General features: G+C 35.7%; 1 protein-coding gene across 2 annotated transcripts in view; it reads right to left on the reverse strand.

Moving 5' to 3' along the window:
* Window positions 1-8111, reverse strand: part of LOC576030 (phospholipid phosphatase 3) — a 43056-nt gene extending 34945 nt beyond the window's left edge. For both annotated transcript variants that reach the window (XM_030992447.1, XM_030992446.1), the window contains exon 1: window positions 7916-8111. In XM_030992447.1, the coding sequence (XP_030848307.1) occupies window positions 7916-7985 (70 nt within the window). In that variant the 5' untranslated portion in view covers window positions 7986-8111. The remainder of the gene's footprint in view (window positions 1-7915) is intronic.
* Window positions 8112-16317: the final 8206 nt, after the last annotated feature.

The raw sequence follows: 16317 nt of genomic DNA on the forward strand, positions 1-16317 counted from the left end.
AGCAGGAGTTAGCCCTGCTATTTTGCAGGGTTAGTTAACCCCGTACTATAGGTGGGGTTAGCCAACTTTAGCCCACTTTGGTAAAAGCCAGTCTGAACAGAAAGTGGAATAGGCTTAACCCTGTACTATAGGTGGGGCTAAGACCCCCCCCCCCTTAACCCCACCTATAGTACGAGGTTAAGCAAAATATTGCCAGTGTGAAAACAGTATAAGTGTCTCTGTGAGGATTGTCCCCCTGTTTATGGTTTGAAATCTTGGAAGTGTACAGAGTTAATCATTTTGTGACATTAGACAATCATTCCACATTTTGTGGTTTGGCTTCAATAATAATAACTATTGATTCAGAGCCCTAAAGATATGCCTGATACATGATGTTTAGTATATCTGCACATACATAATGCATTTATTTTGTTTCATGACTTTACTTATGACTATATTGCATTTGATGCTAGGAATTTTAAAAAGGAAAATAAGCTTTGAATTCCTTAAAGTGGCAACACAATGAAAGTTTCCAAATAATCGTTTATTCCATCACACATTTAAACTTTTCACCTACATGTACATTTTTACCCAAGAATATTGTTTTCAGAAGTTATATTACATTTATTTACCCAGTAAACAACGTAGCAGGGCAGGTCCAAGCTATTTGCTTTGTGACGTACGGGACATTCAGAGACTTTAAACAAGAAATAACAATGGATGACATTATTTATATGGCTATCTTTTGGTATGAGTCTGTGGCTTTTATGGGCTAGTTCATTCGTGAAAAGTTTTAGTTCTCACCAATTCATAAATTAATTTTTAATGTAATTAATGTGCTGCGTGACGTACGGGACCAGAGAATTTCTGACTTTTTCAAAAATAAGTTCATCATAAAAGTTCTCTGAATTTATTAAGTTATGAGATTTATGGTAATGATATCTTAATTCATTATGGAATCAAGCATTAATCACAACTATTACCATATTTTTCTGACCTTTCGTTGTTATGTAATATACCAAAACAAAAATGTGTGTATGTGACGTACGGGACACGTGACGTACGGGACAACTTTTCCCTATGGGAAAATGCATTGAAATGAAGAATTTTCGTCAAAATTTGTTAAATGTGAACAATTTTAACTTAAATCAGTGGCAATTAGAGTGTTTCAGAACCCAATTAGATCCTCTGACCATCACTTATATCCTCTGTGATAATTTATGAGGTAAATCAATACAAATATTACTTTAATAAAGAAAACAAATTGATTTACATTCATATACACTATATTACCATTTTTATTCCATTTACCCATCTATCATGTGCAGTCATGCTTCAATCTTTTCTTATTTCTTTGATCCATTCCATTCAACATTGCTAAATGTTTTTAGATAATAATTAATGAAGAAGATGAACTTGAATTTGAAAACTTTTATTTAAACTTGTTTGAAACACAGGGGCACGCTCGGCACATCATATTTTGTCAAAGAACATTTGTTATGCTCCAAGTGTTTGTGAACAAAGATACATTACAAATATGAAGTCTTTTCTTCATAGCTTGTTTGAATTACTTGATAGTAATATCATAGAATTTTGAAGGAATTCAAAGATAATGCTGAACATATTGTCTTTTCTAAATCTTTTTATCACAGATTAGAACATGTACATATGTTGCTGTCAGATATTCAAGAATTTTGATGTACATTAATGTAGCCTACATGTTTGTGAAAGATGGATACAAAAATATACATGTAAAACTTGAATTTATTTCGTATTGATTAAAGACATCTTGTTAACACCACCAGATATAAGAAATTAACACCCTAAAGGTTTGTGTGACCTTTTCCACAATTCAAAAGATGAAAGTGAAATCAACAAAAATGCATGGGTGTAAAAGTGATAAAAATCCTAAGTGGGTGAGAGTGTGAAATATTCAAAAAGGCTATCCTTTCTTAAAAGTTATGATTTACATGTAGTTTTTAGGAGATCAGAATTCCTGAGCTGGCTCCATAACATGTACAGTGTATGCTGTAATCCTTTACCATCATATATGACATCTAAATATGTCATTTAAATAGAATATTAAAACAACCTCATGTGGAGAGCTTGATACCATGTGCTATTATAACCTACAGCATCTATGAGTTGTAAAAGCCAGCTTCTGGTGCATCTACTACCATATAATTTCATTAGACTCATTCCAGGAACTAGTACACTATTATGATTTACATATTTAGCATCCTGCCAATGTTGGGGATATCAACTGGCAAAATACCAAAGTTGATAATACCAGGGGTCTGGCTTGAAGACTAATTACATCAAATTCAGTACAAACAAGTAAATTCCTAGAAGGGACCCAGTTAGAATGTTCATATATCCCTGTATACAACAAGTTTCCTTACACAGTATGTATTCTCCTTTTGGTCATTTCCTTTTTCACATCTTGCATTGGTTTTGTATGGGGTTGTCCCGTACGTCACACACTTGTCCCGTACGTCACATTTCTTAATTTGATTATGTAATCAACACAGAATTTTTGTAATTTTTGTTAAACCTATTTTTTGTGAGGTATTCATCTAAATTAGAACTTCCTAGAATATCTTTAAAAAAAAAAATTATTTTCATAATTAAAATTAAACAAATTATGATCAAATTGTGACGTACGGGACATCACACTTCGGAACCTACCTCATTTGCATAATTAATTAATTTTGAAAGTTTTGATATTTTTTTCCTATTTTCTGGCATGATGGTCTACATGTCCTGAGATATTTAATTTTAAACAAATAATTCAAAGGAGATACAAAAATAAAAATGTAATGTCCCGTACGTCACGCTAATTAATAAAAATCGAAGTTCGCGACCTTGGCACTCTTCGTATTTTGATAATTTTTAATTTTTTTTATTAGATTCATAAAATTCATAGTTTCAGCTTTAAAATGAGGTATAGTTTGTTAAATATATATAAAGATGAAATTTGACCCCCAGAGGGGACAATAGCTTGGACCTGCCCAGCAATGAAAGAAAAATATGATTGTTGTCGATTTTCAGCAGAGGATACATTATGATGTAGACGTCACATACATATGTACTGTAATCATTTGAAGCTGTTCCTTCTTGTGGCTTGACTCTTGACATTTTACATGTAGCATCAATCACTCTATAAAGATCCTGTTCTCATCATTAATTCAAGAGTGCATTTATCTGCAACTCTCCTTTTCTGGTTCTGTGCGTGAATTCCATTTCAGTATGTTGGTTTGTCCTCAATTTCCTCCAAATATTATATGGGGAATGAATGATTGCATAGTGGGGCGATGAAAAACAGAGTTGGGTTAAGTTTAAGATTGAATCAATTGGACAACTTCTCCTTTAAACAATTGCATACATGTACATGTACATGGTCACTACCAAAATCCATTTTGCCTAATAGTCCAAATATTAGCATGAGTTAGCAACCCTCCTCAAATGCAATCAGATTGAATCAACCAGAATCTCATTGCCCCAGGTCCATTTCATAATAATACCAGGCTAGCTCCGCCCTTCCACTCAATGACAATGCATAGCCTAGGGTCAAGAATCAGATATTCTTAAAGATAAAGACCAGTTATGGTCATGCGATTGAATTGTAAAAGCAACATTGTGGAATCGATCAGAAAAGGTTGATCATCTAGCATATAAGTATTGGTGTGTACTGCAAGGTTCTGGAATCATCAAAATGATAAGAAATTTGGCCCATTCTTGGTAAAGTTACAAGTACTGAACACAGAAAGATGGGATTACGCGACACGTGCGCGACACATGCGCGATATCTATCAGGTCCAAATAGATATAATAATTTACCAAATATAGCTTTTAGTAGGCGGTTTCTCGGCAAAATTTGTATCACGTATAATTAGTAAAAACATATACCGGTATTCTTTCACATGATTGGTAATAAGAGCTTCCATTTCATTTTTTGAGAGGGGGCGTTTCCAAAACTGATCTTTACCTTTAAGGAGAGGCATACCCCCATCATACTTTGCTGAGCAGATGCTGCTTGCTAAGAAGCATTTACTTTAAGCATCCTGTAAAATTTTAGCCCCATCTCCTCTTAACTTTCTCAGGTTCAAAGTCCAAGAAATAATTAACCCAGCCATATAGGTTTGTATTTCCTCCATCAATATTAGATGGCAGTTCAGTTCATTCTAGATGCTGTGTCAAGTTAGAAAATGTTTGCGCTCTCACTGTTTGTTTTTCACAGTATGCTATAGGCACATTTTGACTCAATATAGAAATGAATTCAGACTCTAAAATATCTTTCCACAAAATAATGTTGACGTTGAAAACCCAAGTTTTGACTCTGACTTTTATGAAAATACATGTAGCAGCAGCTTCAAGTAAGAGATTCTCTATGCATCCTATATTATTTACCCTGCAAATGTGGTTCATATTTCTATAGTACTTTAGTTGAATAATGGATATGTATGACTATAAAAAGGGAGATGATGTTATTACTATCAACTCTCAAGTGAGGCAAGAAAACTATCCATGATTGGTGAATGGAAGAGTTTACTTTCAAGCAAGAGATAGTTGTATACGTACTCAGTTGAATGTCAATGGGAATAGAGAATAATGAAATGAATTGTAATCAGTAAAAGATTTTTTTCTATCAGCCTACAGGAGTACAGGTATTAAAATAAGAACTTGAATCAAAAGCTACATCTATGCAATTTTTCAATCTGAGAGGGAAAAATAAGTGTATTGTGTATTCATTTGTATAACATGCTGGTCTAAAAGGGTACATGTACATGTACATGTATTTTTGAGACACAAAAATTGACAAAATAAGGAATCCTGATCCCAATTACCCCAGACAAAGAAGATAAGCCCACCAGTACGATAGGAATAGCCAATTATCCCTGCAAAATGAGTCATCATAACATGCACTATCATCCCCAGTAAAAGTACTATCTCCTCCGCTAGGATCAGCCAAATCACTAGTTGATTATTTATAGCGAGACTCAGACACCATGTCATTCAGCAGCAGTGTGTCATGAATTAATTTGTTTATTCAATTTCCACTGATCAACGAAAATGGGCGTTTTGTAATTTAATAAAGTGAGCATTTGTCTCAATGATTTTAATTTTATAATTAAGGTAATAGAATCAGTAATTAATCAAACCAAAGCATTTGGTGAGTCAGATTGGAATTAAATAATTTGCATTTATCCACAAAGTAAGGGGGAGGTATCTGGATCTATCACACTTAGACTTTTAATAACACCAATTAATAGCAATACAAATTAATATTATTATTCATTAAAGTAGCTATTTAACAAAATAGTCTGCATCATATAATTTTACATACATTTATCTTGCATTCTCCTATCAATCACACTGACAAATGATCCAATATGTTTTAATTATTCAAATTTTTAATTAAACATCTTAAATCTAATGGCCATGATGGTTTGCAAATGCTGATTACATATATGTATGGAGATAGATATAATGTCCCCACCATAGTCAAGTTCTAATAACACATGGTCTCTAAAAACGAAGTAACAATTACCATTCTTAAAATCAAATATTTGCATGTGCTCATACAGTGTACAGTGTACAGTTATACTCTTGTAATAATGAGAAGACCTTATGATTATAGATGACTTGATCAAGTTGATAAGTTTGGGACACTCTCCCCCAACCCCTATCAGTCTTCTACAGGGTATGTATACTAAAACCAAGTCCAATATGAAAAGAAAATATTTGACTTTGTCCCAGACTCCCAGACCCGTCACCAATAATGCCGCTAGCTAGTTGATGAAAAACCAACAAAGACATATTGCAAATTATGTACATTGCAATGTGTGTCCAGTAAATTTGATTGTGTGTCTGACTGTAGGGTATGACTATGAATGGATGTACTGGATGTACATTTCTAGAAATCCCTTTTTTCCTATGTTTGACACTTCTTTAACTTCATCTAGTGGACTCAACACTCAACAGTAACAACTTATTTCAGCCTCTACACAGTCAAATTTATGAAGTGATAAATCTGCATTTTTTAAATTAAAATGTTGACAAATTTGTCTAAAATTTGTGTGGAGCCGGCACACATTTTGCCAGGCATTCATTGTTGTATGTTGAGTTACGTACATGTATGCTCTGGTAATCAGGAAGAATATGTGTATAGGGGTGAGGGCGGAATATAGCGCACCCATCATTCACTCAACTTCCTGATTAATCTTGCATCTCAGTCTCACACAGTCAATATATGCAGTACACTCATTCACAGTTATTCATTATTCTCTAGTACTGTAAGTAACACTTCTCCATGAAGACGGATTGTAATGAAATCATTCCTATAAGTAACCTTTATTCATTAGTCATTACCTAACCTGTGGAGTACATTGTATTACCTATTATAAAGCAGTGCATTCATTTATATTGTCATTCATTGTATTCCTAGTATTCCTACAGTGTACTACTGTACATCATTGAGATTGTAAAAAATGTACTGTAAGAGATAAAATGAGACTCATTCCCTAATTTTATTTGTCACAATTACTATTTGTTTCTCTAGTCTCTTCTACCCCATACATATTCATTTCACCTCATTTGCATAGTCATTTCATCCATTCATCTCCACCACATACCAACTCTTCAAGCTAGAACAGGTGGTACATGTATGTTCTCTTCTCATTTGCATATTTCCACTTCTTACTTATCAATGGTTCTCTTCTCTTTTTTCTTATGAATATTCTTAAATCCTATTTTGCTATATTTGAATATAATCTGCATGAAGCACATGTACAGCCTGAGATAATAAAACTGAAGCAGAGCTGGACTGGACTTACTGGAGGTGTTATTTTAGAGCTCTGTTGGCATGAGATAGTAGAGACTTAGGAGAGAGGACTTGTGAGTTTTGGCAGTGATTTGTAAGATTGGTGTTTAATTCAGTGATTGATTGGCAAAAGATTATTTTATTAGTTTACACTACAAATGATTTGACTCAGGGCTGGCCCCACTGGACTGTCCAACAAGGAGTTTGGGGAGGCTTTTACAGAATGCATGATATTTCGGCCTAACAGCCAGTTAATTTGCAATGTGAGGGCTGATTGCAGCAAACGTCTCTAACCAAATTTCAGTCCCAGTCTATCCCTCTTTTTACTTCATTGCTATTTAAGTGTAACAAGGAAAACTTGGATAGTATTGAATCCTTTTAATTACTTTTACCACATTTGTACCCCTTTTAATGATGAATTGATGAAATCAACAATAACATCAAACTAATTGCGATACTATTACTTTGTCCACTACTCCTGCTAGAACTATTATTAGTACTATTATTATCACTACTACTACTACTACTTCAACTATACTAACAACGACAACAACATCAACAGCAATGATAACCGTAATAATAATTTACAATTATAATTAATAACAATAAATGGTATTTTAATCATTTTACATTCATCTAAATCTGCCTAAAACTAGAAGAGAATGAAAGGAAATAGGGAGGAATGTTTGCATCACCTCCCACCCTCCCCCCCCCCCCCCTCACCTCCCCTCCCTCCCTCCCACCAAGAAGTGCCTGTCCAACAATACAAATATCATGTCATTCAGGATCAGACAGGTTCAATGAGGCAGACAATAATTCCAAGGCATCAGGATTTAATAAATATTCAGCAACATCCTTTAACGTGTATCATATAACACACCCTGACTCACAATGGCCCATAAAATAGTCATCATGCATATTTGGGTAGCAATTAAAATCAGTTTACATTTCCACCGGCACCGCGCTGCATGCTGCACACCATCACACGGTTACAACAGCTGCATTCAGCGGCCGCTGTGGTATGACCCTGCGGCTGCACACGGGTAACCTGCACGTCAATTTTCGGTGCCCCAACTTGAAACAAATTTAACAACTATTTTGCTGTTTTCTTACCTAGTGCTATCGCTAGTGTATCCAGGAAAATGAAGCCACATTTGGCTATTCCTCCATTCGTCCCTGCCATTGTGGAAAGCTATGAATTTCGATAAGTTAGCAAACTTTAAGCAGTTAGTCCTGTTATTTCTTCCACGTACCAACAGAACGTACCGTACACAAAGAGCCACCGAATCCGAATGATGTGAAGCGCTGTCGTATACGTGCACTGCAATGCGCTATGCAGGAAGTTTATGACGTAATGCTATTATCAGCTGTTCGCTTCCAACTTCAACAATATAGCCAGAAAAAGAAAATGTTTTGTCTCCTTTTCTTTTCCAAGTTAAGGAATACGTTAAAGCACATAGAAACTGTGACAAATCTCTATTTAATATGTAAACAGACATTCTCTTTTTATTATCTTTCTCAGCTAGTTCTATAAGGGTCATAAATAATAAGGCAAATGTTCAGACACAAGTTGTTGTTTTTTTTTATTTATGTTTAATGTTCAGACACAAGCTAGTGATGGCAAATGAAGTTTTGATGATGATGATGATGATGATGATGATGATGATGATGATGGTGGTGGTGATAGTGGTGGTGGTGATCAAGATGATGATGATGATGTCGCGTGCCTTTTCTTGGTGATCCACGCCTTTTTATCTCCCTTCCTGCCTAATCTTCGCGAGACCGACAAGCTAGAAAGCTTTAAAACCCTCCTTTTTTGTTTTGGTTCTCAAGTAAATGTGTAGTACATTACTATTGGAGGGGCGAGCTGCTTTGAATGTTTGAAACAGATAAATGGCGCCATAAAAGTGATGTGGATCATCATCATCATCATCATTGAATCCAATGACCGGGGCAATAGTATATATTTGTAAAGCGCTTAGAGACATTTGTATTAAGCGCTATATAAAAATTAAATATTATTATTATTATTATCATCATCATGAAGACGGTGGTGATCGAGGGTGATGGTGAGCATGGAGATGATGGTGACGGTGGTGGTAAAATATGATGATGATGATATAATGATCGAGACATTCTCTTGTGATGATCTTTTTCTCGTTCTCTCTCCCTCTCTCTCTCTCTCTCCCTCTCTCTCTCTCTCTCCCTGTCTCTCTCTCTCTCTCTCTCGCTCTCTCTCTACCACACTCTATTCTCTCTCCCTGTCTCTCCCTCTTTCTCACACACTCTCTCTTTCCCAGTCTCTCTCTCTCTCTCTCTCTCTCTCTCTCTCACACACACACACACTCTCTCTCTCTCTCTCTCTCCCTCTCCCTCCCTCTCTCTCTCTCTCTCTCTCTCTATCTCCCTGTCTCTCTCTTTCTCACACATACACTCTGTCTCTCCCTCCCCCTCTCCCTCTCTCCCCCTCTCTCTCTCTCTCTCTCTGTAATATAATACACGTATTATGTTTCTCTTCAAGTTCAGGAACGTTTGATTTCTAGCCATCCTAAAAAGAAAATATCATTGACTACGGAAACTAATCGTACATACAAACAAACAAGCAAACATACCTCATAACAAATATGGTATCATTTTAAGAGGAAATAAAACATTTTCTATAGTGATACTAATCAAAGACATGATTATCAGCGCTATAATCGATCCGACTTGAGTTTCCAAACTTGTTGAGGGGTTTAGTATTTATCAACTCTATCGACCCCTATTGGGGTTTATTACGGCATTATCTTCTTGAAAAAATGTTTAAAATTACTAGATATCTTTTCATTTTATAGATATCAAAATATAACTTCATATTATAGAACATGAGGTGCAGCATTTTGAAACTTCTTCATCTGATGATACGTGCGGGGGTTTTCATGGAGTCTAAATTCTACTCATTTCAGTCAAACTTATTGTTATGACAGTTATTCAGCATGTTCAAAATTGATTCATGATTTTTCACAAAGGTTCTGAACTTTGGTTACAATACATACGTCATGAAGGGAATAAACATGTATACAAACGATGACGATCCCATAACTTCATTCACTGACGTACAATCGAAGCTGTTGGGCGTATAACACGGAGACGTCATTGAATTTAGTTTGGTTAAGAGGAGAATAAAACAAATAAAATACGTCACATCGCCTCGTGACTACGTCAAAGAGCAATAATGATATTTTTAAAAGTCTTAATTTACAAAACAGGTTCTGTTCCGGTGAAGCTAAAATAAGTTGTGAGTTTCTCATTCGTTTTATGTCACTTTGGAAGAAATGTCCTCTGAAAAGGATTGCTCTTGTATGCCCTCATAATTAAAGTGTGGCAAAAAATAGATTGTTTGGACTAATCAACTATTAAAGTTATTATGCTCAAGACTCAAGAGTATAAGCACAGTGTTAATTTGGAACGCTTCCACAGTGTTGGGATAACATTTTTATGATGATGTGATTAAATAGTCCAGAATCTGGCCGGTTCTCTATATTCGCTATACACACTTGATCCAAGCTGCCGATGATGGCGTTATGAACGAACTCATAATTATGCAATTTGATTTATCCTACATTGTCAACAACTAGATGGTAATTCCTATCGCACTTTCGTATATGCAGGTTATAAAGTTATCAAAGACCACTCTTGGTGATTGACAGCACCTTTTATTGGGTAAACACTGGAGTGTTGTCAAATTCCCTATAGGAATCCACTAGTATGAACATTTAACATAATTGGCCTACATCATGTTACTGGTTACTGTTTTGCATTAAAGTGATATTGTTAAAGGTTGATTAAAAAACTGCGTAATTTTTGTATAAAATGTTACTTATTATATTCTTTCTATATACTGTACTAACCCTCTAACATGCAACAAATCCTGAAAAAAATCTCAAACCACAAAGATTTGTATGGTTTTCTTTGGTGTCACTGTGCGACACCCTATAATAGTAAATTCTCCCAACCATTTTTGAATTTTCCCAATCATTTTTCCAGAAAAAAAGACATAAGACAGGCTTTGAAAAATCGTTGAACTCTTTAATGTCTGGAATGGTATATAAAGCCAATTAATTGCTTTGTGACGATTTGCATTCGCCTAATATGTAATTGAATTGTAATAATATAGTTGGGAGAATTAAGGAATCGATCAGATAAGTTTTTCCCATTTTTTTAACATTAATAATGGTCTGCTTTCACTAAAACTTTCAGATTATTTCTATTTGTATGTACTTCTAGCATGGAAGGCACTATACCTTAGCACTATTTACTCTCATCTGAACAATGTTACCAAATCCCTTTAAGAAGTGGATTACTTAAAATGAAAATAGACCTGACACATAAAGTATTTACTAAATAATTTGAATTCTATTTATTCGCTTAATTACAAACAAAAATCCCGTCATGACCAATATTACCATAACAATTTACAATACTGGCACGAAGCAAAACATAAAACAGACCGTGTTCATAATAATGAGATTGCTGTCTATTTATGTCAGTCAACCGCTATACGTTGATTTAAACAATAACAAGGTCTGATACTCTTGATTAGAATTATAATCTTACTAATCCTCTAGTCAATGCAATTGATTTCCAACTTGCGTATACAAATGTCTTTTACCTTAAAGGTACTATGTCCCTTTTGCAGACAACCTCAAATGCTGTAGAACTTTGCAGGAATTATGAATATGTCATGTATGTCCTATCTGTGAAATTTAAACATTAGCAGTGTCCTCATATTCAAATTATGCAAGGAAACCCGTTTTCTTGCTAGACTTCACTGTCAGACACTATTGAGTGACTGACTGGCTTTTTTTCTTCTTTGGTAATAAACATACATGAAAAGAGTTGTAAAGGGTACATGAGCATTTGTCTACATCAATAACCCACTTCTTGTGATGACCAAGATTAAACTGATTGAATCTTCCGCAGCATAAAACGTATGACCATTCGGTACAATTGTCTGAAAATCAAGACTATTACTTTTGGGCTCTATAGTCCTAAAGTCGATTTGACAACTTATAGTCGTTATTTTCCCACTTGAAGACATTTTCAAGCCCCACCTTTTTTTAGGGAAGTTCTAAATTAGTATTATCTTTTAAATGCAGTTGGAATTTAACTTTTTCATTTTTTTGGCCTGCAAATGGGACATAGTACCTTTAAACTAACTGAATATCGTTCCATATTGATGTACATGCATATAATGTGCTTTCATTAAAACAAACACTATATTAAGATATTTACAACACCATTTTAAAATATGTATGCAACGTATCTCTCTTCAGTTTATAAATGCTAAACAACAATCTTAAGATCGTATCGAAAGGGCTAATCTTAACATTATTAAATACGAATGCTACATGCAAATCAAGGGAGACAATGAGAAAATATCAAAACAAAATCTGATAATGCTTTTCATACTATTTTCATCATAATACATCACATGAAATTCGTTTGACCCTTACATAGTACATTTGTAGAGTCTTGCAAGATGGAGCAGAGCTATGTTTTCGTCTTTTTAATTTCTTCGAACTAACATAATTTGCACGAGTCTGCTCATTAAAGACGGATGACATAATGTCGCATTATCCACATAATCTGATGCATATAGTATAACAACAATCCATAAAATATAAATGATTGTTTTGAAGAATTTCTATGTGTTTACCTTTTTATCATGACAAGCAATTTTGAGTATCATTTATCATCATTACTAACTATATTACGATGTAGAAGTATTTACAATCGAACACAATATATCTCCCTCGACAGAATATACATATTTAATCAGTGAAACAAGTTATGGACATTAATATATATTTCGCTCAATAGACTTTCTTCCTTTACCGATACATCAAAGCACTTGTATTTCAGTTAATTGTCAATTATCATGTTGAATGCAATTTTGTGAGTTAAATGGAAAATACCTTTTGTTTTACTCTTCAGACTTATATATTTCCCCCTCTTTTCTCTTAATCGTATATAGCGTCAGCTCGATTCGTTACATATTGGGGACGACCAAACCCTTTAGCCGTTTGACCTAAAATATATTTGATATGGTTGTTATAAAATAAAAATTAACATTACGTTTCAGAATTCCCTCAATAATTATATTATTATATCCAATACCTTTATCATTCCATCACCAACTTAGTACTGGTTGCTGCGCCACTGTCTAATAAATGACCAGGGGTTATCCCGGTAGACCCACAGCCCACAATATCAACACTGACACAATATTCACTAGACCCATAGCCCAATAGACCGACAGTCTACGAGACCAACATTGACACAAGATTCACAAGACCCATAGCACATTCGACCGACAGCCTACGAGACCAACATTGACACAAGATTCACGAGACCCATAGCCCTTTAAACCGACAGCCTACGAGGCCAACATTGACACAAGATTCACGAGACCCATAGCCCATTAGACTGACAACCTACGAGACCAACATTGCCACAAGATTCACGAGATCCATATTCCATTAGACCGACAGCCCACGAGACCAACATTGACACAAGATTCACGAGATCCATAGCCCATTAGACCGACAGCCTATACGACACCAACATTGACACAAGATTCACGAGATCCATAGCCAATTAGACCGACAGCCTACGAGACCAACATAGACACAAGATTCACGAGACCCATAACCCATTATGCCGACAGCCAACGAGAAAGACCCCCCCCCCCCCAACCAAAAAAGAAAGAAGATACAATTGCTTTCGGTCTGGTGGAGCGTCGATCTAGTTAACCCTAACAAACCAACAATGAGTTGTCAGGAGGCCCAATAGTTATGACGGTTCATTGGTGACTAGCCTCGTGGGCGCTAGATTACATCTACAGATCCTAAATCTTTCTGCAGAATGAAGTTTTCAGGAAGAAGAGCGTGTTTTGAAAACAATTATTACCAACAATAATAATTGATTCTTATTAAGCGCGCTTACAGAATGCTGGTCAGAGCGCTGATAAAACAAAAACAAATATGATATATCATCTACCACGAAACATAGTATTAATCAATATACAAATATTGGCCATAATGTTAATAACAATATTTTAAAAGATTTTAATAATAACGATTGTCAAGTGCCGACTGAACTCCACTAGTACCTTACACGCGAGAGGTCTGATCTTTGGTCTTATTGTCGGTGGCCGTTAACGGGGTGCTGGTTTCCACTGTTTTGGTTTGAACTCCTGGTAAGTTCACTTGGTTGTCTTTGCTCTTTCTCTTCTTCTTCTTCCTGTCATCGATGTACATGATGAAGGTATAGAGGAAGGGATTGATGGATGAGTTGATGGGGACGATGAGGATCACTGTCCAGGCGTAGAGGGAAGGATCGAGGGTGACGGCACCAGTTTGAGAAAGGATGCCCATGATGATTACTGGCATCCAACAGGCGAGGTCGGTAGCAATGAGTAGTGCCATACGAACGGCCAATTTGGTCTCTTGCTTATTGGATTTGCTGTTGCGGACTTTACCCGAAGATCGACTGGCCTTGATGAAGATCAGGATGTAACAGACGAAGATGAAAGCGAAGGAAACCAAATTCAATCCAATGAAGATTATAATGGAGAATAACCATGGAGGTCTAGAAACTGTGTAGGTGGGTTTGTATTGAACTTGATACTCAAAGAAGAATTCTCCGCTGATATCCAGCATTCCTGTGCTCTCTGTCTCGACATGGAGTGGGAGACCAAGGCACACGTCGGAAAGTCCGTAGACATTAGGTTTGTAGGTTGTAACAATGACCAGCCCCAGACTTAACACTATGGTAAATGACCAGACTGCCCCGATGAGAATCAAGGACCCCTTGTGTTGAATCTTGTGCTTCCCGAAGGGGAACATGATGCTAATAAACCTATCAACAGTGATCAAGATCAAGGTAAAGACCGATGCCTCACTCGAGAGAAACCCGATGAAACCAGCAAATCGACACATGTGGGAAGCCCGCCATTGAGGAGCACTGAGATAGAACTCATCACCGTAGTAAACATCAGCAGAAGTGATGATGATCATGTACAGTCCCATCAGAATATCAGCCATTGCTAAGCTACTAATCAGGGTGTTCTGAACCTTAGATGTTTGCTTCTTCCTATCCCGTAGCCGAATAAACAGAACGACCCCGTTACCGCCCAAAGCCAACAATCCCATAACCCATCCTGCAATCCTCAAGGCCCAGTTTGGATAGAGCCTGCTACAGGTGTCCAATGGACCCGTCGGTGATGTCCTAGCGCAGGTGAAGTTCACGTTGTCCTCTAGAAGACAACACAGACGATTATCAGATGTAGACCTGGATGATAAGAGAAAATGGTAGTTAAATAGCGGTTCTAGAAGGGGCACGGGGGCCCAAGCCCTTCCCCAGAAGATTATTAATAGGGTGATCATACTGCCTGTGCACACAGTCTGCCCCGCGAACACACACACACAGAACAGCAGTCAGTTGGTAGAAATAGCAATTTGTGTAAATTTATTTTTAAAAAATGAACAATATTTTTTAATTTTTATTTCACATATACTTCAAGAATTTCTTTAACTGCAATTCTGTGTAGTTTCATTGTTATAGGCATGTGGGAAATATGTTAAATTATTTAATTAGAATTGTCTTTTCAGCCATGTATGACATGGCCCGCTGATCGCCCATTGTTATTCTGCGTGGTGAAAATGCACCTCAATGTATAAAACTCCCCTACAGAAAATGCAATATCCTCATGTGTTTCACTCATTAAATCAAATTTTTGTTTACACTCAAGGTAGCCACAACTGTACTGGTGTCACTAAATTTGTTTTTTTCTTTGAAATTTAGTCCCTGTGGAATGTTATGGCCTGTTGATTGGTTTCTCGTAAAACCGTCATTAATCCTCAAATCTGACATTTAAAAAAAAAAAACATATACTGTGATGTAGCTGAAAGTCTACAAATTGTTATCATATGATCGGTTTTTCTTAATAATTTGTGAAACACATGAGGAAATAGCTGTGACGGTGATCCAAGTAATTTCCATCGCCATATTTTATTGGCATTGCAAAAATATTTGGAATTTAAGGTTAATATTTGGAGTAAATATGATCTATTAATATATGATTTTAAAAATGCCCCAAAAATGAACAGTTTGACTTCCCTAATTTGCATAATGAGTGCGCGAATATATAATTAGCTGAAATGACCTAATTTGCATATTTGATGAATATTCACCTTTCTGATTTACATAGGTTTCACTGATGTATCATGTTTGGTTTTGATTTGATTACATATGTGCATATTAATGAGGCGGACTTAGTTATTTTCACAATTTTTTTATCTGCAGATTCGCAAAAATGGCAAAAATTACTTATTTTGTTGGCTTTTGTTTTCAAAACGGTAATAGATATATGAATTTTCTTTTTTTGTATTTTTTACCACAAAGATGATATTTTGGTGTCTGATAATTTAATTTATTATTTGTGTCCAAGAAAGTGATGAATAAAGTTGTCA

Source organism: Strongylocentrotus purpuratus, unplaced genomic scaffold (genome assembly GCF_000002235.5).
Source record: "Strongylocentrotus purpuratus isolate Spur 01 unplaced genomic scaffold, Spur_5.0 spur5_scaffold_2, whole genome shotgun sequence".
Lineage (NCBI taxonomy): Eukaryota > Metazoa > Echinodermata > Echinoidea > Camarodonta > Strongylocentrotidae > Strongylocentrotus > Strongylocentrotus purpuratus.